Source organism: Geotrypetes seraphini, chromosome 1, assembly GCF_902459505.1.
Source record: "Geotrypetes seraphini chromosome 1, aGeoSer1.1, whole genome shotgun sequence".
Taxonomy (NCBI): Eukaryota; Metazoa; Chordata; class Amphibia; order Gymnophiona; family Dermophiidae; genus Geotrypetes; species Geotrypetes seraphini.
Window position 1 is genome coordinate 113,246,956 of NC_047084.1, and position 26,313 is coordinate 113,273,268.

At 42.1% G+C, this 26,313-nt stretch overlaps 1 protein-coding gene across 6 annotated transcripts in view; it reads right to left on the reverse strand.

Moving 5' to 3' along the window:
* The window catches only part of UNC13B (unc-13 homolog B), an 837,582-nt gene that overhangs the window by 172,812 nt on the left and 638,457 nt on the right, over positions 1-26,313 (reverse strand). For all 6 annotated transcript variants that reach the window (XM_033936000.1, XM_033936018.1, XM_033936037.1 and 3 more), the window contains one exon: positions 2,381-2,477. In XM_033936000.1, coding sequence (XP_033791891.1) covers positions 2,381-2,477 — 97 coding nt within the window. The remainder of the gene's footprint in view (positions 1-2,380; positions 2,478-26,313) is intronic.

Sequence of the window (26,313 nt, forward strand, 5' to 3'; positions counted from 1 at the left end):
ACAATATAAGGCTAAACTTAAGAAGAAATGAAAGCGTTCTACTCCGAACAGGTAGGAAGACGTCCAGGACACAAAAAAACTATTCAACCTAGTCAAAGAGCTCATTGACACCAAAACCTACCTTGCCACCACCGGAACCCCCTCTCCCCCCCCTTTCATCCATCCAACTAGCAACAAGATCACAACTGCCAGGATCACCTTCAATGGCACTCCAAGCCCCCTGAATGAGGTAACATACCGCCCAAGTGAAGAAGAGTAAATTGCAGCAAACAGGACATGGATCGACTTTCTAACTATACTATGGTCAGACCTAAACCGACTCTATAAAAAAAATGCAGCCATGCAGCATGCGACCATAAACAATTGGCCCCCCTTACCTGCTAAAACCTCCAATTCAAAATTTCAAACGCACCTCATGCATTGGTACAATCATTGCTCATAGAAAGCCGATTCCCACAGGAACTCAGTGAGATTATCACCACCCCAATCATGAAAGACCCCAAGGGTGCTTCAGAGCTTCCCTCCAACTACAGACCCATAGCCTCTATACCAGTGATTTCAAACTCAAACCCTTTGCAGGGCCTACATTTTGGATTTGTAGGTACTTGGAGGGCTGCAGAAAAAAATGTCATATTAAAGAAATGACAATTTTTCATGAGGGAAAACTCTTTATTACCGTATTTTTTCGCTCAATAAAACACACCTGACCATAAGACACACCCACCTACCCACCTCTAGAGGAGGAATAACAAGAAAAAAAATTCTGAACAAAATGGTGTACCCTGTCCCCTCTTTGGTTGTCTAGTGGAAGGCCGGGATAGGGTACAGGGCACATCTAGTGGTGGGGCACATCTAATGGTAGGCAGCCCCAAGCCAGCCTTCCCCAGTCAGCCCACTCCAAGCCAGCCCACCAGCCCCAAACCAGCCTGCTAGCCCCAAGCCAGCCAGCCCCAGCTGCCATCAGCTCCAGCCGGCTTTGCTTCCTCACCGCCTGCCCGCGGTAGCCTTCACTATTTTGGGCTCCTCATTTTGGACAGCGGCGAAACAAATCAGTAGTGCGGCCATCAGGAGCAAACTTTACGCTCTTCTGCTCGGCCCCGCGCTGATTTCCAAATGGCTGCCGTAAGTTCTTGAGAGTCCCACGAGAACCTATGGCAGCCATTCGGAAAGCAGCGTGGGGCGAGCGGAGGAGGAGCATAAAGCTTGCTTCTGAACGGCCACGCTGATTTGTTTCGCTGCTGGCCAGAAAATGAGAAGCTGGCAGGATGCTGGACCACCAGGTAAAAAAAAGGGGGAATGGCGATGGCAGACGGACGTATGGACTGTGGGAGGGGGGGGGTTGGTGTTTAAAAAAAAAAAAAAGGTGGTGTGGCGGCAGCAGGTGGGTGGGTTTAAAAAGGAGGTAAAGGAAGTGCGGTGGCAGCGGGTTTAGAAAGGTGGGCGGATTTTACAATGGTACGGGGGGAGGGTAACAAAATATGTACCTTTGCTTCATAAGATTTCCACCCACTATTGGGTGGAAAAAAGTGCGTCTTATGGAGCAAAAAAATAAGGTAATTTACAAATCATTTCCATTAACTGTTAAAGGAAAGATTTATAAACTATAAAGAGTTTTACCTCATGCAAAATTGTCATTTCTTTAATACGACATTAACTATTTTTTTTCTGCAGCCCTCCAAATACCCTATTTTTTCCGCAGCCCTCACAGTTAAAGTTTAACATCTTTCCTTCTCAGAACTGACATATTTCAATCACTGTATTGAAAATAAAATCACTTTCCCTACCTTTGTTGTCTGGTGACTTTATTTTTCTGTGGTTTTAACTATGTTTCCAGGGCCTTCTTGTTCATTGACTGTTTTTCTCTGTCTTCACTTTCTGCCTTGCATCCATCTTTGGCATTAACTTAACATTCAATGTTTCCATTTTTCTGCTTTCTTCTCAAAATCTACATTTCCATGTCTTCCCTTCCCTTCCTATCTCTCTCTCCTTCCCTCCCTATTTCCATGATCTGACATCTCTCTCTTTCCCTCCTTCCTCCCCCCCAGTGTAACATTTCTCTTTCCCTTCCTCCTTTCTGCCCCCTGCAGTCCTACTTCACCCTTCACAATCTGGATTCAGGACCAACCACAGCACAGAAACACTGCTAGGATCTCTACTGGAAACAGCCAGACAGTACCTTAGCAAAGGCAAGAGGATGCTAGTCAGTCATACAACTTGATCTCTCCACAGCATTTGACCTGGTAGATAACACCATCCTGCTACAAATACTGGAAGCTAGAGGAATCACGGGCAGAGTACACACATGGTTTCAGGGATTCCTACAATCTAGAACCTAGAGTCAAGACAAACAAAGAAAAATCAGAACCATGATGCAACTTACCCCATCCTTTTTATCTCTCTCTAGGGCTCCATGTAAAAACTCCAGAGAAACCTCTTCATTCTCATCTAACCACTGCATCACAAAATGCTCAAACCATCTGAAGAAGAATGATAAAATAAAGAGGGTTACTTACAGCATAAAAAGGAAGTTCACCCATTGCTAAAACAACTTCTTGAGACTGGGAAGGTAGCTCCAAAATGAACAAATGTAGGGTCCAGTATTCAAAATTATTTAAACAGTCCGGAAAGGCTCCTGACCATTTCAATCATCTATGGGAATAACTGGACATTTTCAGTGGCACTTAACCAGATAGGGTTGCTAAAAATGCTTGGTTAGCATCCAAGCCTAAACCAGCTACTTTGGGGGCAGAGTCAATATAACCTGTTAAGTTTGATATTTGGCACTTAACTGGTTAAGTTAACCAAATAAGTAGAATTGCATGAAAGGCAGTCCCCTATCTCTATGCAGTTCTTCATAGCTGGTTAACTGCTGTATATTGCAAATAAACTGCCATAGTTTTGCCAGCTCCATATACCCAAAAATTCAGTTCTGAAGCCCAGACCAGTACCGATTTTCCTGGTATATTTCCAGCAGCTGTCAGCAAAACGCTGAAGTTGGATAAATATTGGGCCCATACCTTTTGTATCCCTTATTCACAGTATGTAAAGTCAAGTCAGCATAACATATTGCATTTTTCTCAAAAAATGACCTCTTTTCTGTTCTTCTTTAGTTGCCATTGACTCGTGCTCGAGTCCTAGTGACTTGATGAATTAAAGATCTAAAAAGAAATTGGTTTCGTGCTAGTCTGGTAAGGTCCTCCAGTATCATCTCCATGGTTATTTTCTTTTCTATTAACGATGATAAAAAAAATTCAGGCATATACTCCTTTGGTATACAGGTATTTATATTTTTTCCAGTCAATATTCAGCCAGTGATAGCAGTTTTTTTAAACACCATCATTGGCTGAATTAGACCTGGATATTCAATGCAGGCATGTCTGGCCGTAAGCTAGCAGCTGACACTTATATGGATCCCAGCCAACATTCAGTTAGGACCCACATAAGACACTTACATGGGTCCTGCCTCAATTTCAATCAGGAAACAGATAATAAGATCTGAGAGTCTGACCTTCCTACCCCCGATAATTCCAATCTACCCTCCAACCACCCTTTCCCAAGGTTCTGATTTCCCTCCCCTCTCAAGATGTCATTCCACCTTCATGACTTAGCCAGAGGTAATCCCTGGTAGACTAGTGGACTGGGGTAGAAACAGCTCCCTTCCACTTCTGCCCTGGCAGCTTCAGGTTTAAAATGGCAGTGATGATCCTTAGGGTCAGACTTCTATATAAGGGCAAATTGCAAGAGAAGGGGTAAATTTTTAAAAGGTCTACCTGTGTAATGAAGGAAGCTTGGTGTGTAGATCTGGTTCTTTTAATATTTACTCACATCTAGGGTAAAATGTGAGCATAATCAAGGTACTTAGATAAGATATTAGAAAGTACTTGGGAGGAGCCGGCTGTCTTGGTATATGTAGGTACTAATTACATTACATTAGAGATTTCTATTCCGCCATTGCCTTGCGGTTCAAGGCGGATTACAAAAGAATTACAAAAAACGTATTACAAGAAGATATCTGGTAATTTCTAGAGGAGATAAAGAGTGGATGAGGTTGCTTTGGGGAATTGGAAAGTGGTATTGGGAAGGAGCTAGCGGTATTAAGTCGTTTGCAGGAATTTCTTGAAAAGTAGCGTCTATTTCTTTTCTGAATGTTTTGTAGTCTGGGGTCATAATCAGTAGATTGGAGATTTGGTTGTCGAGTTTTGCTGCTTGTGTGGCTAGCAGGCCATCATATAGTTTTTTCCATTTGACTTCTTTGATAGGAGGGTGCGTGAGTGGAGTGTGGATTTCTCTATGTCTAGTTGATGTAGTTTGGATGAGGCGGTTGTTCAGGTAGGTTGGGCTGTCGCCATTTTATGATTTCAAATAGTAGGCAGTAGAATTTGAATAGTATTCTTGCCGGAATTGGAAGCCAATGTGAGTTGAGGTATGCCTCTGTGATGTGGTCGTGTTTCCTCAATGAAAAGATAAGTCTCAGTGCTGTGTTTTGGATTATTTGTAGTTGTTTTATCACTGTTGCTGGGCAGGGGAGGTAGAGAATGTTGCAATAGTCTTAAAGACCTAGGACTACGGATTGTACTAAGAGCCGGAATTGTGTTCTATCGAAGAATTTTCAAACTTGTCTTAAGTTTCTCACTAACTGCGAATGATTTCTGTATTGTTTTATTGATTTGTGGTTGCATGGTGCAGCAATCTATCTATCGTCATTCCTAGTAGTTTCAGGGTGGGTTGAATGGGGTAATTGATTGAGTTAAGTTTCTATATTGGTTATGGTTGGGACTTTGTTATTTTCGAAGAGGATGAATTTTTGTTTTGTCTGGGTTTCAGCTTCAGTTTATGATCTTTCATCCATGTTACTACAGTTTCTAGTGTTCGGTGTAGTGCGTTTGTCATAGAAGGCTTGGGTTGATCAAAATGTATGAGAATGGTGATGTCATCTGCATAGCTATATGAGTTTAGGCCTAGTTTGTCCAGGTAGGTGCCGAGGGAGGCAGTATAGAGATTGAAAAGAATAGGGGATAGTGGGGATCCTTGGGGTACGACGCAGAGGTTGGAACCAAAGTTCCGATTTTTCTTTCTTCGACTTTACTTTTGTAGGTTCTGGATTTCAGGAATCCTTCAAACCATGAGCTATACCTTATCAGTGATACCTATTGTGTCCAAAATTTGCAGTAGAATGTTATGGTCTACACCACATGGGGTAGGGAACTCGGTCTCGAGAGCCATATTCCAGTCAGGGTTTTTAAGGATATCCCCAATGAATATGCATGAGATCTATTTGCATGCACTGCTTTCAATGCATATTCATTGGGAAATCCTGAAAATAGTAATATAGTAACATAGTGGATGACGGCAGATAAAGACCCGAATGGTCCATCCAGTCTGTCCAACCTGATTCAATTTAAATTTTTTTTTTTTTTTTCTTCTTAGCTATTTCTGGGCGAGAATCCAAAGCTTTACCCGGTACTGTGCTTGGGTTCCAACTGCCGAAATCTCTGTTAAGACTTACTCCAGCCCATCTACACCCTCCCAGCCATTGAAGCCCTCCCCTGCCCATCCTCCTCCAAACGGCCATACACAGACACAGACCGTACAAGTCTGCCCAGTAACTGGCCTAGTTCAATCTTTAATATTATTTTCTGATTCTAAATCTTCTGTGTTCATCCCACGCTTCTTTGAACTCAGTCACAGTTTTACTCTCCACCACCTCTCTTGGGAGCGCATTCCAGGCATCCACCACCCTCTCCGTAAAGTAGAATTTCCTAACATTGCCCCTGAATCTACCACCCCTCAACCTCAAATTATGTCCTCTGGTTTTACCATTTTCCTTTCTCTGGAAAAGATTTTGTTCTACGTTAATACCCTTTAAGTATTTGAACGTCTGAATCATATCTCCCCTGTCTCTCCTTTCCTCTAGGGTATACATATTCAGGGCTTCCAGTCTCTCCTCATACGTCTTCTGGCGCAAGCCTCCTATCATTTTTCGTCGCCCTCCTCTAGACCGCCTCAAGCTTTTTACATCTTTCGCCAGATACGGTCTCCAAAACTGAACACAATACTCCAAGTGGGGCCTCACCAATGACCTGTACAGGGGCATCAACACCTTCTTCCTTCTACTGACTACGCCTCTCTTTATACAGCCCAGAATCCTTCTGGCAGCAGCCACTGCCTTGTCACACTGTTTTTTCGCCTTTAGATCTTCGGACACTATCACCCCAAGGTCCCTCTCCCCGTCCGTGCATATCAGCTTCTCTCCTCCCAGCATATACGGTTCCTTCCTATTATTAATCCCCAAATGCATTACTCTGCATTTCTTTGCATTGAATTTTAGTTGCCAGGCATTAGACCATTCCTCTAACTTTTGCAGATCCTTTTTCATATTTTCCACTCCCTCTTCGGTGTCTACTCTGTTACAAATCTTGGTATCATCTGCAAAAAGGCACACTTTTCCTTCTAACCCTTCAGCAATGTCACTTACATACATATTGAACAGGATTGGCCCAGCACCGAACTCTGAGGGACTCCACTAGTCACCTTTCCTTCCTTCGAGCGACTTCCATTAACCACCACCCTCTGGCGTCTGTCCGACAGCCAGTTTCTGACCCAGTTCACCACTTTGGGTCCTAACTTCAGCCCTTCAAGTTTGTTCAACAGCCTCCTATGAGGAACTGTATCAAAGGCTTTGCTGAAATCCAAGTAAATTACATCTAGCATATGTCCTCGATCCAGCTCTCTGGTCACACAATCAAAAAATTCAATCAGGTTCGTTTGGCACGATTTACCTTTTGTAAAGCCATGTTGCCTCGGATCCTGTAACCCATTAGAGTCAAGGAAATACACTATCCTTTCTTTCAGCAACACTTCCATTATTTTTCCAACAACTGAAGTGAGGCTCACCGGCCTGTAGTTTCCTGCTTCAACCCTGTGACCACTTTTATGAATAGGGACCACATCCGCTCTCCTCCAATCCCCAGGAATCACTCCCGTCTCCAGAGATTTGTTGAACAAGTCTTTAATAGGACTCGCCAGAACCTCTCTGAGCTCCCTTAGTATCCTGGGATGGATCCCGTCTGGTCCCATCGCTTTGTCCACCTTCAGTTTTTCAAGTTGCTCATAAACACCCTCCTCCGTGAACGGCGCAGAATCTACTCCATTTTCTCGTGTAACTTTGCCAGACAATCTCGGTCCTTCTCCAGGATTTTCTTCTGTGAACACAGAACAGAAGTATTTGTTTAGCACATTTGCTTTCTCCTCATCACTCTCCACATATTTGTTCCCAGCATCTTTTAGCCTAGCAATTCCATTTTTTATCTTCCTCCTTTCACTAATATATCTGAAAAAATTTTTATCTCCCTTTTTTACATTTTTAGCCATTTGTTCTTCCGCCTGTGCCTTCGCCAAACGTATCTCTCTCTTGGCTTCTTTCAGTTTCACCCTGTAGTCCTTTCTGCTCTCCTCTTCTTGGGTTTTTTTATATTTCATGAACGCCAACTCTTTCGCCTTTATTTTCTCAGCCACTAGGTTGGAGAACCATATTGGCTTCCTTTTTCTCTTGTTTTTATTGATTTTCTTCACATAAAGGTCCGTATCCATTTTTATCGCTCCATTCAGCTTAGACCTCTGTCTTTCCACTTCTCTTATGTCCTCCCATCCTAACAGCTCTTTCTTCAGGTACTTTCCCATTGCATTAAAGTCCGTACGTTTGAAATCTAGGACTTTAAGTATCGTGCGGCCGCTCTCAACTTTAGCCGTTATATCAAACCAAACCGTTTGATGATCGCTACTACCCAGGTGAGCACCCACTCGAACATTAAGAGATACTCTCTCCATTTGTGAGGACCAGATCCAATATCGCTTTTTCCCTTGTGGGTTCCTTCACCATTTGTCTGAGCAGAGCCTCTTGAAAGGCATCCACAATCTCCCTACTTCTTTCTGATTCCGCAGACGGAACATTCCAGTCCGCATCCGGCAGGTTGAAATCTCCCAACAGCAGAACCTCCTCTTTCCTTCCAAACTTTTGGATATCCACAATCAGATCCTTATCAATTTGCTGCGATTGAGTCGGAGGTCTGTAGACTACACCCACGTAGGTAGAAGTTCCATCTTCTCTTTTCAGAGCAATCCATATCGCTTCTTCCTCTCCCCAGGTCCCTTGCATTTCGGTCGCTTGGATATTGATCTTTACATAGAGAGCTACTCCTCCACCTTTATGACCATCTCTGTCCTTCCTTAAAGATTATATCCCGGTATGTTTGCATCCCATCCATGTGATTCACTGAACCATGTCTCTGTGATAGCAACAATATCTAGATCTGCCTCTAATATCAGGGCTTGCAGATCATGAACTTTGTTGCTTAGACTGCGAGCATTTGTGGTCATCGCTTTCCAGCTATTTTTCAGCGATAATCTCCTTTTTCGTATGGATTTTTGTGTCGTTTCACTTTCCGTTGCAATACTAAGAAATGAGTTGCTGATATTGCTTATGTTGCAGCCTTTACTACTATCACATCTTTTCTTTTGCCGGGGGTGGTCTCTATAATTGTCCTTCGTACATACACCACCCCCACCTTCTAGTTTAAATGCCTAGAAAAATATTGTCTAAATTTCTCTGCAAGGTTTCTTTTTCCTGCTGTAGTAATATGTAGCCCATCTGTGCAATATAGCGTCTTGTCCTTCCATGTATTTCCCCATCCTCCTATGTACCTGAAGCCTTCTTGATGACACCAGGCTCTGAGCCATCTATTAAAGTCCTCTGTGTTTTTCACTCTTTGCTCTCCTTTTCCATATGCAGGCAGTATTTCAGAAAAAGCTAAAGTCTTTACAAAAGGTTTCACGCCCTCACCAAGCTCCCGAAAAGCTTTCTGTGCTGCAAGTGTGGAGTTGTTGGCCAGGTCATTTGTTCCCAGATGGATAACAACATCAGTGTTAAAATCCTTAGTTTCTTCCTTAATTATAGTCAGTATTTGCCTGGAACTCCTGGTAGCTGAGGATCCTGGAAGACATTTCACTATTTTGGTCTCCTCGCCTTGTGTTCCAAGGTTAATGCCTCTGATGATGGAATCCCCCAACAGTAATAGTTTTCTGTTTTTGGCTTTTTTATTTGTACTTAGGGTGCGCTTGTTCTCTTGAGTTACCTTCATTGGTTCCAGTCCCACCTCCCTTCTGTTTTCCTGAGTATCGCAGTGCACTAGTGGAGGGAAGGAATTCTGTAGAGGTAATATTAGTGAAGGTGGATGTTTCTGTGTTACATGTCGCAATCTTCCTGAGCCTACTGTGACCCATTTATTCCTGGGCTGTTTTATTCTTTGAGGTAGAGGTGGTAAGTTGGTATGATTTTGTGGAGTGATGGAAGCTGCTTTAATTGTATTCAATTCCTGTTTAAGTTTGCAGAGCTCCGCCTTAATACTGGCAAGTTGAAGACAGATGGGGCAAGCCTTAAGCCTCCAAATAGTATGTCTTGGAATTAAAGCACCACAGTGATTGCATAGAATAAAGGTCATCTTGATTGGTTGTGAAGTGACTTGATTTGAGTAGTCCTGATTATATGGGTCTCTATATATGAATAGTGGTCCCTGGGGTTGGTGGGACTATAAGTAAGACTACTAGTAAGGCAGAAATATAGGCTCTATACCACCTAAAACACAGTATTTTAAACAAAACTGCAGGTTCTATCAGTGCTACCCTAAAACACAGGATTTATAACAGGATTTTCCCCACCCTAGTCACCCTGAGCCACAGGCACCAGAAATACAGGCTCTATACCACCTAAAACACAGTATTTTAAACAAAAATGCAGGAAGAGGAAATAAGATTTAACAGAGGAAAGAGAAGGGTTTATTTTTTGTGCTTTTTTATATTTTTTTTTAGTAAGAAACAGGGAGGAGAAGAGAAATTAAGCAGATATAATGCTGAAAACCAGTGAAAAGAGCAGAATATGAAATGCTGAGTAACTTAGCTTTTAGAAGTTCACAGGGCAGCCTTGTTTCAGCAATGTCCCAAAGATAATGCAATTAACCTTAGAAGTAAAACAGAGCCCCTCCCTTCTCCACCTAATCAGTCACAATGGCTAAAAACTAGTGAGTCAGAAATATAGGCTCTATACCACCTAAAACACAGTATTTTAAACAAAACTGCAGGTTCTATCAGTGCTACCCTAAAACACAGGATTTCTAACAGGATTTTCCCTACTTTAGTCACCCTGAGCCACAGGCACCACAAATATAGGCTCTATACCACCTAAAACACAGTATTTTAAACAAAACTGCAAGTTCTATCAGTGCTACCCTAAAACACAGGATTTATAACAGATTTTCCCTACTTTAGTCACCCTGAGCCACAGGCACCAGAAATATAGGTTCTATACCACCTAAAACACAGTATTTTAAACAAAAATGCAGGAAGAGGAAATAAGATTTAACAGAGGAAAGAGAAGGGTTTATTTTTTTGTGCTTTTTTATATTTTTTTTTTTAGTAAGAAACAGGGAGGAGAAGAGAAATTAAGCAGGTATAATGCTGAAAACCAGTGAAAAGAGCAGAATATGAAATGCTGAGTAACTTAGCTTTTAGAAGTTCACAGGGCAGCCTTGTTTCAGCAAAATCCGACTGGAATACGGCTTTCGAGGACCGGAGTTCCCTACCCCTGGTCTACCAGGTCAAATGCTGCTGTCAGATCCAATTGTATGAGCAGCATTTTTTTGCCTGTGCTGAGGTGTTGTCTAGCTGTGTCAACAAGGAAGCCTAGTAGTGTCTCTGTGCTGAAGTTGGTTCTGAAGCCGTATTGCGTGGGGTGGAGTATGTTGTGGTCTTCTAGATAATTGGTGAGGAGTTTGGCTACCAGCCCTTCTGTTAGTTTGACATAGAGAGATACTGATGCAATGGGTCTGTAATTGTATGGATCCATTGCTCCTTTAGGGTCTTTTAGGATCGGTGTGACGATGATTTCACTGAGGTCAGTTGGGAAAAGGCCATCTGTGAGCATGGTTTGTATCCATTGTAGGAGAAGGGCACGGAATTTGGTGCTGGAAGCTTTTAAGAGATATGGTGGACAGTGGTTGAGGTCACATGATGCGTGGCTGTACTTTTTGTAGAGTTAGTTAAGGTTGGGGAAGTGGGACCAGGTTCTGTCTGCAGCCGTTGATTCTTTTTTTTCTAATTCTTTTTTAACAAAATAATTACAATTAATCACTTGTTTTGGTAATACAGAGAAAAGAAATTAGTAAATAAAGGAAAAAAATTAACAATTTCAAGCAATTAAATTTCTCTTCCTTAGACCACTAATACCTGAAAGAGAGAAGAACTAAAACAAGGAGATCAACTAGGAATTACATGTATTAATCAAAGTAAGTGATTAACGGATTAACAACATCTATAAATTAACTTTCATGTCCCTAAATCTATTGGAGCAGTTTCTTGGCGTCTAGAAAGGTCTAAAGCTGATCAGGGGCAAAAAAGGTATATTTAGTCTCAGCATGTTTAATTAAACATTTAGAAACATAGAAACATAGAAAAGACGGCAGAAAAGGGCTATAGCCCACCAAGTCTGCCCATTCCAAATTCCCCCCCTCTGATTTTACTCCCTTAGAGATCCCATGTGAACATCCCATTGTCTCTTAAAATCTGACACGCTCTTGGCTTCAATCACCTGCAGTGGGAGTTTGTTCCAATGATCCACTACTCTTTCAGTGAAGAAGTATTTTCTGTAGTCGCTATGGAACTTCCCTCCCCTGATTTTTAACGGATGCCCCCTGGTGGTCGAGGATCCCTTGAGGTAGAAGATATCTTCTTCTGACTCGATACGGCCCGTGATATACTTAAATGTTTCAATCATTTACACGGGTAACTTAGTAAAAAAGAAGCTCCTAATGCTTTAACTTCTTGTCTCATACTTAAAAATAATTTCCTACGCTCCTGAGTAATTTTAGTCACATCAGAATAGACCCATATTCTTTGTCCGAGAAATAAAGTCTGAGAAAAACGGAAAAACATACGCATTTTTGTTTAAAATACTGTGTTTTAGGTGGTATAGAGCCTATATTTCTGGTGCCTGTGGCTCAGGGTGACTAAAGTAGGGAAAATCCTGTTATAAATCCTGTGTTTTAGGGTAGCACTGATAGAACCTGCAGTTTTGTTTAAAATACTGTGTTTTAGGTGGTATAGAGCCTACATTTCTGGTCACTTCACAACCAATCAAGTCACTTTACAACCAATCAAGATGACCTTTATTCTATGCAATCACTGTGGTGCTTTAATTCCAAGACATACTATTTGGAGGCTTAAGGCTTGCCCCATCTGTCTTCAACTTGCCAGTATTAAGGAGGAGCTCTGCAAACTTAAACAGGAATTGAATACAATTAAAGCAGCTTCCATCACTCCACAAAATCATACCAACTTACCACCTCTACCTCAAAGAATAAAACAGCCCAGGAATAAATGGGTCACAGTAGGCTCAGGAAGACTGCGACATATAACACAGAAACATCCACCTTCACTAATATTACCTCTACAGAATTCCTTCGCTCCACTAGTGCACTGCGATACTCAGGAAAACAGAAGGGAGGTGGGACTGGAACCAATGAAGGAAACTCAAGAGAACAAGAGCACCCTAAGTACAAATAAAAAAGCCAAAAACAGAAAACTATTACTGTTGGGGGATTCCATCATCAGAGGCATTAACCTTGGAACACAGGGCGAGGAGACCAAAATAGTGAAATGTCTTCCAGGATCCTCAGCTACCAGGAGTTCCAGGCAAATACTGACTATAATTAAGGAAGAAACTAAGGATTTTAACACTGATGTTGTTATCCATCTGGGAACAAATGACCTGGCCAACAACTCCACACTTGCAGCACAGAAAGCTTTTCGGGAGCTTGGTGAGGGCGTGAAACCTTTTGTAAAGACTTTAGCTTTTTCTGAATACTGCCTGCATATGGAAAAGGAGAGCAAAGAGTGAAAAACACAGAGGACTTTAATAGATGACTCAGAGCCTGGTGTCATCAAGAAGGCTTCAGGTACATAGGAGGATGGGGGAAATACATGGAAGGACAAGAAGCTATATTGCACTGATGGGCTACATATTACTACAGCAGGAAAAAGAAACCTTGCAGAGAAATTTAGACAATATTTTTTCTAGGCATTTAAACTAGAAGGTGGGGGTGGTGTATGTACGAAGGACAATTATAGAGACCACCCCCGGCAAAAGAAAAGATGTGATAGTAGTAAAGGCTGCAACATAAGCAATATCAGCAACTCATTTCTTAGTATTGCAACGGAAAGTGAAACGACACAAAAATCCATTCGAAAAAGGAGATTATCGCTGAAAAATAGCTGGAAAGCGATGACCACAAATGCTCGCAGTCTAAGCAACAAAGTTCATGATCTGCAAGCCCTGATATTAGAGGCAGATCTAGATATTGTTGCTATCACAGAGACATGGTTCAGTGAATCACATGGATGGGATGCAAACATACCGGGATATAATCTTTTTAGGAAGGACAGAGATGGTCATAAAGGTGGAGGAGTAGCTCTCTATGTAAAGATCAATATCCAAGCGACCGAAATGCAAGTGACCTGGGGAGAGGAAGAAGCGATATGGATTGCTCTGAAAAGAGAAGATGGAACTTCTACCTACGTGGGTGTAGTCTACAGACCTCCGACTCAATCGCAGCAAATTGATAAGGATCTGATTGTGGATATCCAAAAGTTTGGAAGGAAAGAGGAGGTTCTGCTGTTGGGAGATTTCAACCTGCCGGATGCGGACTGGAATGTTCCGTCTGCGGAATCGGAAAGAAGTAGGGAGATTGTGGATGCCTTTCAAGAGGCTCTGCTCAGACAAATGGTGACAGAACCCACAAGGGAAAAAGCGATATTGGATCTGGTCCTCACAAATGGAGAGAGTATCTCTAATGTTTGAGTGGGTGCTCACCTGGGTAGTAGCGATCATCAAACGGTTTGGTTTGATATAACGGCTAAAGTGGAGAGCGGCCGCACGATACTTAAAGTCCTAGATTTCAAACGTACGGACTTTAATGCAATGGGAAAGTACCTGAAGAAAGAGCTGTTAGGATGGGAGGACATAAGAGAAGTGGAAAGACAGTGGTCTAAGCTTAAAGGAGCGATAAAAATGGCTACGGACCTTTATGTGAAGAAAATCAATAAAAACAAGAGAAAAAGGAAGCCGATATGGTTCTCCAACCTAGTGGCTGAGAAAATAAAGGCGAAAGAGTTGGCGTTCATGAAATATAAAAAAACCCAAGAAGAGGAGAGCAGAAAGGACTACAGGGTGAAACTGAAAGAAGCCAAGAGAGAGATACGTTTGGCGAAGGCACAGGCGGAAGAACAAATGGCTAAAAATGTAAAAAAGGGAGATAAAAATTTTTTCAGATATATTAGTGAAAAGAGGAAGATAAAAAATGGAATTGCTAGGCTAAAAGATGCTGGGAACAAATATGTGAAGAGTGATGAGGAGAAAGCAAATGTGCTAAACAAATACTTCTGTTCTGTGTTCACAGAAGAAAATCCTGGAGAAGGACCGAGATTGTCTGGCAAAGTTACACGAGAAAATAGAGTAGATTCCGCGCCGTTCACGGAGGAGGGTGTTTATGAGCAACTTGAAAAACTGAAGGTGGACAAAGCGATGGGACCAGACGGGATCCATACCAGGATACTAAGGGAGCTCAGAGAGGTTCTGGCGAGTCCTATTAAAGACTTGTTCAACAAATCTCTGGAGACGGGAGTGATTCCTGGGGATTGGAGGAGAGCGGATGTGGTCCCTATTCATAAAAGTGGTCACAGGGATGAAGCAGGAAACTACAGGCCGGTGAGCCTCACTTCAGTTGTTGGTAAAATAATGGAAGTGTTGCTGAAAGAAAGGATAGTGTATTTCCTTGAAACTAATGGGTTACAGGATCCGAGGCAACATGGCTTTACAAAAGGTAAATCGTGCCAAACGAACCTGATTGAATTTTTTGATTGGGTGACCAGAGAGCTGGATCGAGGACATATGCTAGATGTAATTTATTTGGATTTCAGCAAAGCCTTTGATACAGTTCCTCATAGGAGGCTGTTGAACAAACTTGAAGGGCTGAAATTAGGACCCAAAGTGGTGAACTGGGTCAGAAACTGGCTCGAAGGAAGGAAAGGTGACTAGTGGAGTCCCTCAGGGTTCGGTGCTGGGGCCAATCCTGTTCAATATGTATGCAAGTGACATTGCTGAAGGGTTAGAAGGAAAAGTGTGCCTTTTTGCAGATGATACCAAGATTTGTAACAGAGTAGACACCGAAGAGGGAGTGGAAAATATGAAAAAGGATCTGCAAAAGTTAGAGGAATGGTCTAATGCCTGGCAACTAAAATTCAATGCAAAGAAATGCAGAGTAATGCATTTGGGGATTAATAATAGGAAGGAACCGTATATGCTGGGAGGAGAGAAGCTGATATGCACGGACGGGGAGAGGGACCTTGGGGTGATAGTGTCCGAAGATCTAAAGGCGAAAAAACAGTGCGACAAGGCGGTGGCTGTTGCCAGAAGGATGCTGGGCTGTATAAAGAGAGGCGTAGTCAGAAGGTGTTGATGCCCCTGTACAGGTCATTGGTAAGGCCCCACTTGGAGTATTGTGTTCAGTTTTGGAGACCGTATCTGGCGAAAGACGTAAAAAGACTTGAGGCGGTCCAGAGGAGGGCGACGAAAATGATAGGAGGCTTGCGCCAGAAGACGTATGAGGAGAGACTGGAAGCCCTGAATATGTATACCCTAGAGGAAAGGAGAGACAGGGGAGATATGATTCAGACGTTCAAATACTTGAAGGGTATTAACGTAGAACAAAATCTTTTCCAGAGAAAGGAAATGGTAAAACCAGAGGACATAATTTTGAGGTTGAGGGGTGGTAGATCAGGGGCAATGTTAGGAAATTCTATTTACGGAAGAGGGTAGTGGATGCCTGGAATGCGCACCCGAGAGAGGCGGTGGAGAGAAAAACTGTGACTGAATACAAAGAAGCGTGGGATGAACACAGAAGAGTTAGAATCAGAAAATAATATTAAATATTGAACTAGGCCAGTACTGGGCAGGCTTGGCACGTCTGTGTCTGTGTATGGCCGTTTGGTGGAGGATGGGGGCTGGGAGGTGTTCAATGGCTGGGAGGGTGTAGATTGGGCTGGAGTAAGTCCTAACAGAGATTTGTCGGCGGTTGGGAACCCAAGGCACAGTACCGGGGGTAAAGCTTTGGATTCTTGCCCAGAAATAGCGAAGAAGAAAAAAAAAAAAAAATTAAATTGAGATCAGGTTTGGGCAGATTAGGATGGACATTCGGGTCTTTATCTACCGTCATCTACTATGTTACTATGTTACTCTTACATGGTGCAGGAGATTAGAAGCCATCAGGATGTTTTATCTATATCCTTCTCCTCCACCACCAACTCTAGACTTCATCTAGCTGCTCTGTATGCCTGAAATAAACTAACTGAGTTCGTCCATCATGCCCTTTTCCCTTATATTGTTTAAAAGTAGACTGAAAACCTACCTTTTTGATATAGCCTTCTATTGATAACCCTACTCCCCACTGGCCACTATTCACCACCCCAGCCTGCAGATTAACCATTCCCCCTTAACTGTAACCCCCACTCTGACATCCTGTTTAATCTGTTTAGACAGTAAGCTCTTTTAAGCAGGGATTGTCTCCTACAGCACTGTGAACATCTGGTAGCGCTTTAGAAATAATAGTAGTAATAAATAGTATAGAACTTAAGGTTAACTACATATTAATATGCTCCTTCGATAATTTCTGTCATCGGGCACATAGGCATCAAAAGGTCAACGACCTCTCTGCAGAGAACTATCACAGATTGCATTAATTATAGCCTGCCAATGTTAGCATAAAGTAACATTATAAAAGTTGAATAAATGCAAGAGAAAATGCAGTGTTAATATCTAGCTTCTTTTACATGTTTAAAATATAACATTTCTGTCCAAGATTACAAAGAAACAGGTGCAGTGTCTGATTACTTGAAAATAATGTATAAAGCACTGCTTTTTTTTTTTTTTTCCTGTAGACCCATTTATCTACAACTCATTTAAGGAAACAAAACGAAAATGTATTATCAAAGGAAATGAAATTCTGAAGAACTGGTAATTTGTACCTTCAGATTATACAAATCTTCACAGTATGGTGTCCTAAGTATTTATAATCTCTTTTGTAGAATTATAAGAACAGTAGCTATAGCAAAGTTACTCACCTGTATCAGGCCAAATATTCTCACATCTGGGTGACGTCATCTAATGGAACTTGGTGTGGACGCTGCTTAGGGTATACAGCAACTAGAAAATTCTAGCAGTGTCCCATCCCACGTGCACAGGTGCCTTCATGCTCAACACGTGAGCACAGGTTACTCAGTGGGATAATATAGCTGAAGGAATACAACTCCTAAGGGAGAATATTTGGCCTCCTGCAGACAGAGCGGGAATGGAACCAATTACAGCTAAGTTTGATTATCTGCATGCCCAGTTTGTGGTGTTTAACTGTGATATTACTGACTTCCATGAGAGTTTGGGTGAGGCTGAAGATACACACTGAAAAGTGATTTGGAGTAATTTGGTAGAAGAACTGACAAAGAATTAGTTTGGATGAGTGGAGGTTCTTTTGAGATCCATAAAGACGAACTGAGATCTATTTTCTCCATATTCAAATTCAGGTTTCTACCACTCTCAGGGTGAAGAAGAACTTTCTTACGTTTGTACGGAATCTATCCCCTTTTAACTTTAGAGAGTACTCTCTCGTTCTCTCTACCTTGGACAGGGTGAACAACCTGTCTTTATCTTTAACGTTTCGATCATGTCCCCTCTCAGTTTCCTCTTTTCTCTAATCTCTCACTGTAAGGCAATTCCTCCAGCCCTTTAACCATTTTAGTCACTCTTCTATGGACCCTTTAGAGTAGTACTGTGTCCTTCATGTACGGCGACCAGTGCTGGATGCAGTATTCCAGGTGGGGGCGTATCATGGCTCGGTAGAGCGGCATGATAACCTTCTCCGATCTGTTTGTGATTTCCTTCTTAATCATTCCTAGCATTCTTTCGCCCTTTTTTGCCGCCACCCACACATTGCGCAGACGGCTTCATTGACTTGTCGATCAGAACTCCCAAGTCTCTTTCCTGGGGAGTTTCTCCGAGTACTGCACCGGACATCCTGTATTCGTGTATAAGATTTTTGTTACCAACATGTATCACTTTACACTTATCCACGTTAAACCTCATTTGCCTTGTTGTGGCCCATTTCTCGAGCGTGTTTACGTCACGTTGCAGGTCTTCGCAATCCTTCTGCTTCTTCACTACTCTGAATAACTTTGAATCCTCTGCAAATTTAATCACCTCGCTTGTCGTACCAATTTCCCAGGTCGTTTATAAATATGTTGAAGAGCACGGGCCCGAGCACCGAACCCTGCGGCACTCCACTCGTGACACTTTTCCAGTCCGAGTATTATCCATTTACCCCCACTCTGTTTCCTATCCGCCAATCAGTTTTTAATCCATATGAGTATTTCACCCTTGATTCCATGGCTTGCAATTTTTCGAAGTAATCGTTCATGCGGAACCTTGTCGAACGCCTTCTGAAAATCCAGATATACAATGTCGACTGGGTCACCCTTGTCTATCTGCCTATTTACTCCCTCGAAGAAGTGCAGCAAGTTCGTCAAGCAAGATCTTCCTTTGCTGAAGCCGTGCTGGCTGATCCTCATCAGATTGTGTCCGTCAAGGTGATCAATGATGCGGTCCTTTATCAGCGCCTCTACCATCTTTCTCGGTACTGAGGTCAGACTCACCGGTCTGTAGTTTCCCGGATCTCCTCTCGAAACTTTCTTGAAGTTCGGTATAACATTCGCCACTTTACAGTCTTCCAGAATCTTTCCTGATTCGATCGACAGATTGGCTATTAGTTGAAGCAGTTCAGCTATTACTCCTTTCAGTTCCTTGATCACCCTCGGATGGATGCCATCCGATTCCGAGGATTTATCATTTTTAAGCCTATCAATCTGCCTGCATACTTCTTCTAAACTGACTGTCAACCCTGTTAGTTTCCCGTCTTCATTTCCTGCATATAGCCTGTCGGCTTCCGGTATGTTGCATATATCCTCTTCGGTAAAAACAGACGTAAAAAATGTTTGTCAGCGATGGCTTTGTCCTCCTTTAGCACTCCCTTTATTCCGTGGTCATCCAACAGCCCCACCGCTTTCTTCGCAGGTCGTTTCCCCTTAATATATTGAAAGAATGGCTTGAGGTTTTTGGCCTCCTTGGGCTATTTTTCCTCGTAGTCACTTTGGCCCCTCTTACCGCTTACGGTGCCTGCTTTGATGCTGTTTGTGCTTTTTCCAATTTTCGTCCATTTTTGACCTTTTCCATTCCTTAAACGAAATCTTCTCGTCTCTGATCGCTTCCTTTACAGCTACAGTGAGCCACGCCAGTTCCTTGTTCTTTTTCCTCTTGGATCCCTTTTTGATACACAGTATATATAGATTCTGCACCTCGGTGATTGTGTCCTTAAAAAGGAACCATGTAGCGTTTTTATAGTGCTTATCCTCTTTTTAATCTTCTTCCCACCACAAGTCTCATCCCTTCGTAATTCCCTTTTCGGAAGTTCAGTGCTGTGGACATACAGTGCTAGTGTGAATTGGCCTCCCCACACTGGTGCTAGCACTTTCTTTCATTTGTATATATGATTTCAACTACCCCAACATTGACTGGACAAGTGAGTGCTAAGGAGGTACAATTCCTAGACGTCACAAATGACTGCTTCTTGGAGCAACCGGTCAAGGGAACCAAGAGAAGGAGTTATTTTAGATTTGGTCCTTAGTGGAATGCAGGACATAGTACAGGAGGTAACTTTGTTGGGTCCACTGGGAAACAGTGATCATAACATGATCAAATTTGAGTTTATAACTGGAGTGATGTCGCTAAAGAAACCTACTATAGTGGCATTTAATTTTTGCAAGGGCGACTACAATAAAATGAGGAAAATGGTTAAAAAGAAGCTAAAAGGGTCTGTGACAAAGGTCAGAAGTATAAACCAGGCATGGATGTTGTTTAAAATTACCATCATGGAAGCCCAAACCAGATGTATTCTACATATTAAAAAAGTTGGAAAGAAGAGAAAACGAAAGCTGGCATGTTGAAATGTGAAGTGAAAGAGGCTATTACAGCCAAGAAAACATCCTAAAAAGAATGGAAAAAAGATCCTAGTGAAGAAAATAAGAAGAGATATAAGCACTGACAAGTTATATGCATAGCATTGATAAAAGAAAGCTAAACAAGAATATGAACAACTTGCTAAAGAGGCAAAAACTTACAGTTACAATTTTTTTAAGGTATATCAAAAGAAGAAAACCTGTGAGGAAATCCGTGGGACCGTTGGTTGATCAAGGAGTAAATGGTGCGCTCAGGGAGGATAAGACCATAGTGGAGAGACTGAATTAATTCTTTGCTTTGGTCTTACAAAAGTGGTTAAGAAATCTTCCACAAGCAAAAATGCTTTTCAAGGGTGATGAGGTGGAGGAATTGAAAGAAATCTCTATGAAGCTAGACGATGTACTAAGCTAAATCGACAAGTTAAAGAGTGATAAATCACATGGGCCAGATAGCATACATCCCAGGGTACTGAAAGAACTCAAACATTAAATTGCTGATCTGCTGTTAGTGATCTGTTACCTGTCACCAAAATTGTCTGTAGTACCTGAAGATTGGAGGATGGTCAATGTTACACCAATTTCCAGAAAGCGTTCGACAAAGTTCCACACAAAAGACTTCTCAGGAAACTACAAAGCCATGGCATAGAGGGGGATATACAAAGGTGGATAGGCAAATGGCTGGAAAACCGAAAGCAGAGAGTGGGCATAAATGGGAAGTTCTCCGACTGGGAGAAAGTGACTAGTGGTGTACCCCAGGGCTCGGTACTTGGGCCGATCCTTTTTAATATTTATATCAATGACCTGGAGGAAGGAACATCCAGTGAGATCATCAAGTTTGCAGACGATACAAAACTATGCCGGGCGATCAGATCGCAGGATGATAGAGAGAAACTCCAGAGCGACTTGTGTCGGTTAGAAACATGGGCGGAGAAATGGCAGATGAAGTTCAATGTGGAGAAATGCAAGGTAATGCATTTAGGCAATAAAAATAAAGAATACGAGTATACAATGTCAGGTGCAACTCTGGGGAAGAGTGAACAAGAAAAGGACCTGGGTGTACTGATAGATAGGACCCTGAAGCCGTCGGCACAATGCGCGGCAGCGGCAAAGAAGGCAAATAGAATGTTGGGCATGATAAAGAAAGGAATCTCGAGTAGATCGGAGAAAGTTATAATGCCGCTTTATAGGGCAATGGTCAGACCACACTTGGAATACTGCGTTCAACATTGGTCTCCCTACCTAAAGAAGGATATAAAACTGCTGGAGAGGGTGCAGAGACGAGCAACAAAACTGGTGAAGGGTATGGAGAAACTGGAATACGAGGACAGACTTATAACACTAGGATTGTTCTCCCTTGAAAAAAGGAGACTGCGTGGGGATATGTTCGAGACCTTCAAAATACTGAAAGGAATCGACAAAATAGAGCAGAGAAGATTATTTACATTGTCCAATTTGACACGGACTAGAGGACATGTAATGAAGCTAAGGGGGGACAGGTTCAGGACTAATGTCAGGAAGTTCTGCTTCACTCAGAGAGTGGTTGACACCTGGAATGCCCTCCCAGAGGAGATTATGACGGAATCGACCGTCCTAGGCTTCAAGAGCAAACTAGATGCATATCTCCTTAAGAGAGGCATATAAGGATATGGTGGACTATAAATTAAGCCAGGTGTACACCTGGCAGGGCCTCCGCGTGTGTGGATCGCCGGACTTGATGGACCGAAGGTCTGATCCGGAGAAGGCAGTTCTTATGTTCTTATGTTCTAAAAAGGGTTCCAGGGGAGATCTGGGGAATTACAGACCACTAAGCCTAACCTCAGTGACGGACAAAATAGTGGAAACAATTATAAAAAATGAAATTTTGGAATATGTAGACAAACATGATTTAATGAGACAGAGTCACTATGGTTCTGCCGAGGGTGTCTTGCCTCACCAATTTGACAAAGTTCCTCATGAGAGGCTCCTGAGAAAATGAAAGAATCATGGGATAGGAGGCAATGTTCAACTGTGGATTACGAATAGGTTATCGGACAGAAAACACAGGGTAGGGTTAAATGGCCATTTTTCTCAATGGAGGAGGGTAAATAGTGGTGTGCCGAAGGGATCTGTACTGGGACCTGTGCCTATTTAATGTATTTATAAATTATCTGGAAATTGGAACTATGAGTGAGGTGATTAAATTTGCAGATGATACTAAACTGTTTAAAACTGTTAAAATGCATGTGGACTGTGAAAAACTGCCGAAAGACCTTAGGAAATTGGAAGACTGGGCATCCAAATAGCAGATGAAACCTACTGTATTTTTCACGCCATAAGACACACCCTAGATTTAGAGTAGGAAAACAAGAAAAAAACCATTCTGAACCAAATTGTGGACTAATATATACCAGGCTCTGCACCCTGTCCCCTCCCTGCCAAGCTCTGCACCCAACCCTACACAAGTCCTTGCCAGGCTCTGCACCCTGTTCCCCCTCCCTGCCAGAGTATCCCCCCACCCTCCCAAACCCCATAAACCCCAAATATGTGAAAACTCTATTACCCCCATCAGGGACCTGGACTCTTATGGTCCCTGAGGAAGAACCAACCTCCACCCCCTTCCAAGGGCTAGAGAAAACCAAGGCAAATACCCCCCTCCCCGATTGCCCAAATCCAAATCTTTCCTTGGGGAGTGTAAGGGCAGTGGTATTTTTATCCCTTCCAGCCCAACCTTATTAACCCAAATAATAAGGGGGGTGGAGGGGGGGGGGGGGCTAGAGCAGCGAGGCTTGCAATACTGAACTGTTTTAAAGCAAGGAGGATACCAGTACAATAAACAATGTGAGCGGTGTTAACCACCCCAGCAGCTGCGAACTTTCACTTCGACAGACAAAAGCCCTTAGGATCGCATCGCAGCCCCCCATGTCTCTGCAGAATCCCACAGCCTACCTCACTCCGCTCTTTGTTTTCTGCCAGCACCCTTTGCACTCCCCATTCCTGTGATCAGACCCCACTGACCTTGCTCTTGCATGCACCCCTGGCAAAAGCAGGGCAGCAGGACGCCGAACATTAAGTTGAAGATGGCGGCGGGTGGGTGACAGCAGGAGCTGAGCATCGGTGGCGGGGATAAGAAGCTCGTTCAAGCCTAGGCCCGGTCTGCATTCTGAATGGCTGTGAGATCTTGCGAGAACTGACAGCAGCCATTTAGAAAGCAGACCGGGCCCAGGCAGGAAAACTCACTCTTGCTGGCCAATACTCTGCTGGACCATCAGGCTAAACTGGACATTTTAAAAGGTACGACGGGTGTGGGGGGGGGGTTGTTTTTTAAATCATTTCTTTATTCATTTTTAAACTTACATCAAGTGTACAGTAAATATCATCCAAATATAATACAACATCACTTGAAAAATTTTCAATATCATACACCAAGAAGATTTAACCCCCACCCCCCTCCCAAATTCATATACAACTAATATATACCACATAAAAATAATATCTTACGACAATCATCTATATATTCTTAATGGAAAAACAAGAAATCCCCCCCCCATAATCCACATGTGTATTAAGATTGGGAAAAGGGATCTTCACTGCATAAGACGCACCAACATTTCCACCCACTTTTGGGTGGAAAAAAAGTGCGTCTTATGGAGCGAAAAATATGGTAATGTGGACAGATGCATTGGGAAGAACAATCCAAATCAAAGTGTCATCGTGGACAATACGCTGAAATCTTTCACCCAATGTGTGCGGCAGCCAAAAAAGCAAACAAGATGCTAGGAATTATTAGAAAAAGGATGGAAAACAAGACTAAGAATGTTATAATGCCTCCGTACCGTTTCAATGGTGCGACCTCAACTTGAGTATTGCGTTCAGTTCTGGTCTCATCTCAAATAGATATAGCGGCACTAGAAAAGGTTCAAAGAAGAGTGACCAAGAAGATAAAGGGGATGGAATTCCTTTCGTTTGAGGAAAGACTAAAGAGATTAGGGCTCTTCAGCTTGGAAAAGAGGCGGCTGAGGGGGGATATGATTGAAGTTAAAAAAAAAAAAAAAAATCCTGAATGGTGTAGAACAGGAATAAGTGGATTGATTTTTTTACTGCATCAAGATTTACAAAGACTAGGGGACACTCGAAGTTACAGAGTAATACTTTTAAAACAAATAGGAGGAAATATTTTTTCACTTGGAGAATAGTTACGCTCTGGAATGCGTTACCAGAGGATGTGGCAAGAGTGGTTAATGTGACTGGTTTTAAAAAAGTTTTGGATAAGTTCCTGGAGGAAAAGTCAAGTTTCAAGTTTCTTTATTTTTGATATACCATCTATTAAAATACATGTACATTATAAAAGATTATAGGAAACAATTAAAATAGGTAAATAAAAACAATAATTTAATAAATATTAAAAAATATACTGGACAAATTCAGATTAACATACATGAAACGAAAGGAAAGTAGGGGAGGGAAAGGTTGTTTAAAATACATCGAAATAAAATTAATAAAAAAGGACGGTAAGTGGGGAGTGGTAAAGATATTAGGAGGAGAGTCACTTCAAAAGAAGTATTAGATGTATTTATTAATGCTACACATAAATCAGTGAATTAAGAGGCAGAGCCTGATGCTAAAGAGTAAAAACATCTTTAAATAGAAAAGTTTTAAGTTTGGTTTTAAATTTTCCGAGTGAGTTCTCTAATCGAATGTCTAGTGGAAGGGCATTCCACAGAGAGGGGGCGATAACCGAAAAGATGGATTTGCGAGTAGTATTGTAAAACAATTCCCTTATTGACGGTATAGAGAATAAATTTTGATTATTTGATCAGATTTGATGATGATTATTTGATGATGAGTAAGGGATCAAAAGCTTATCTATGAATGCTGGTTGGTTAGAGTTTTAAAATTTTGTTTTAAAAGTGAGGAGGAGTATTTTATAGGAGAGACGATGAGTGACAGGTAGCCAATGTGCTTTACGGAGGAGAGGGGTGACATGATCAAATTTTTTTGCGTGATAGATTAATTTAACAGCGGTGTTTCGCAATAGTTGTAGACGGCAAATTTATTTCTGGGTTATGCCCTGATAGAGGGCATTACAGTAATCTATAGTTGAAATTACTAGGGAGTGAATCAGGATATTAATAGAGGAGGGATCAAGAAAAGAGGAAATAGAACGGATGAGCCTAAGCTTATGGAAATATTTCTGCATAACTGCACTAATTTGTTGATGAAAGGTAAGATCCCTGTCTAAAATGACTCCAAGGAGTTTAACTTTGCTATCCGTTTGAATTGGGGAAGAGTCGATACTTATGGGTAGACATAAATGTTCATCTGAAGAAGGCATGGGAGAAGCCACTGCATGCCCTGGATTGGTGGCATGGAATACTGCTACTATTTGGGTTTTTGCCAGGTACTTGTGACTTGGATTTGCCTCCGTGAAGATGGGATACTGGGCTAGATGGACTATTGGTCTGATCCAGTATTGCTATTCTTATGTGAATGTGTTGACCTGAAGACCATGTTGCAGCTTTGCAAATCTCCTCAATGGAGGACTGATCTCAAGTGGGCTTGATGTAGCCATAGCTCTGACATTATGAACATTGACAAGACCTACCAGAGTGAGCCCAGCCTGGGCATAATTGAAGGAGATGCAATCTGCTAGCCAACTGGAAAAAGTGCTATTGGCCACCCTCATACAATTGGGGGTCAAAAGAAACAAACAAACAAAAACCCTATGAGGACAGTCAATGGGTTTAGTCCACCTCAGATAGGCTAAGGCTTGCCTGCAGTCTAAAGTATGCAATACACTTTTACCAGGATAGGCATATGATTTTGGACAAAATGTTGGCAGAACAATTGATGATTAAGATGGAACTCTGACACTGTCTAAGGCAGGATCTTAAGATGCATATGAAGAAGAATGAAATGTGTTTTATTTGGGGCTTTTGGGGAGGGTCTTTCTATATATCTAATGGTGTTCCTTTCTTTATGTGATGTGATTTTTAATATTGTAAACTGTTTACATTCTCTGCATGGTGAAATGGCAGTATATTAAATAAATAAAACCCGTAAACTCTGTTGTGATGAAACTCTGTATAAGACGGATCAGCTACTAGGGCTTGAAGCTCACTGACTATACAAGCTGAAGTGACTGCTACCAAAAATACAATGTTTCAGGCCAGA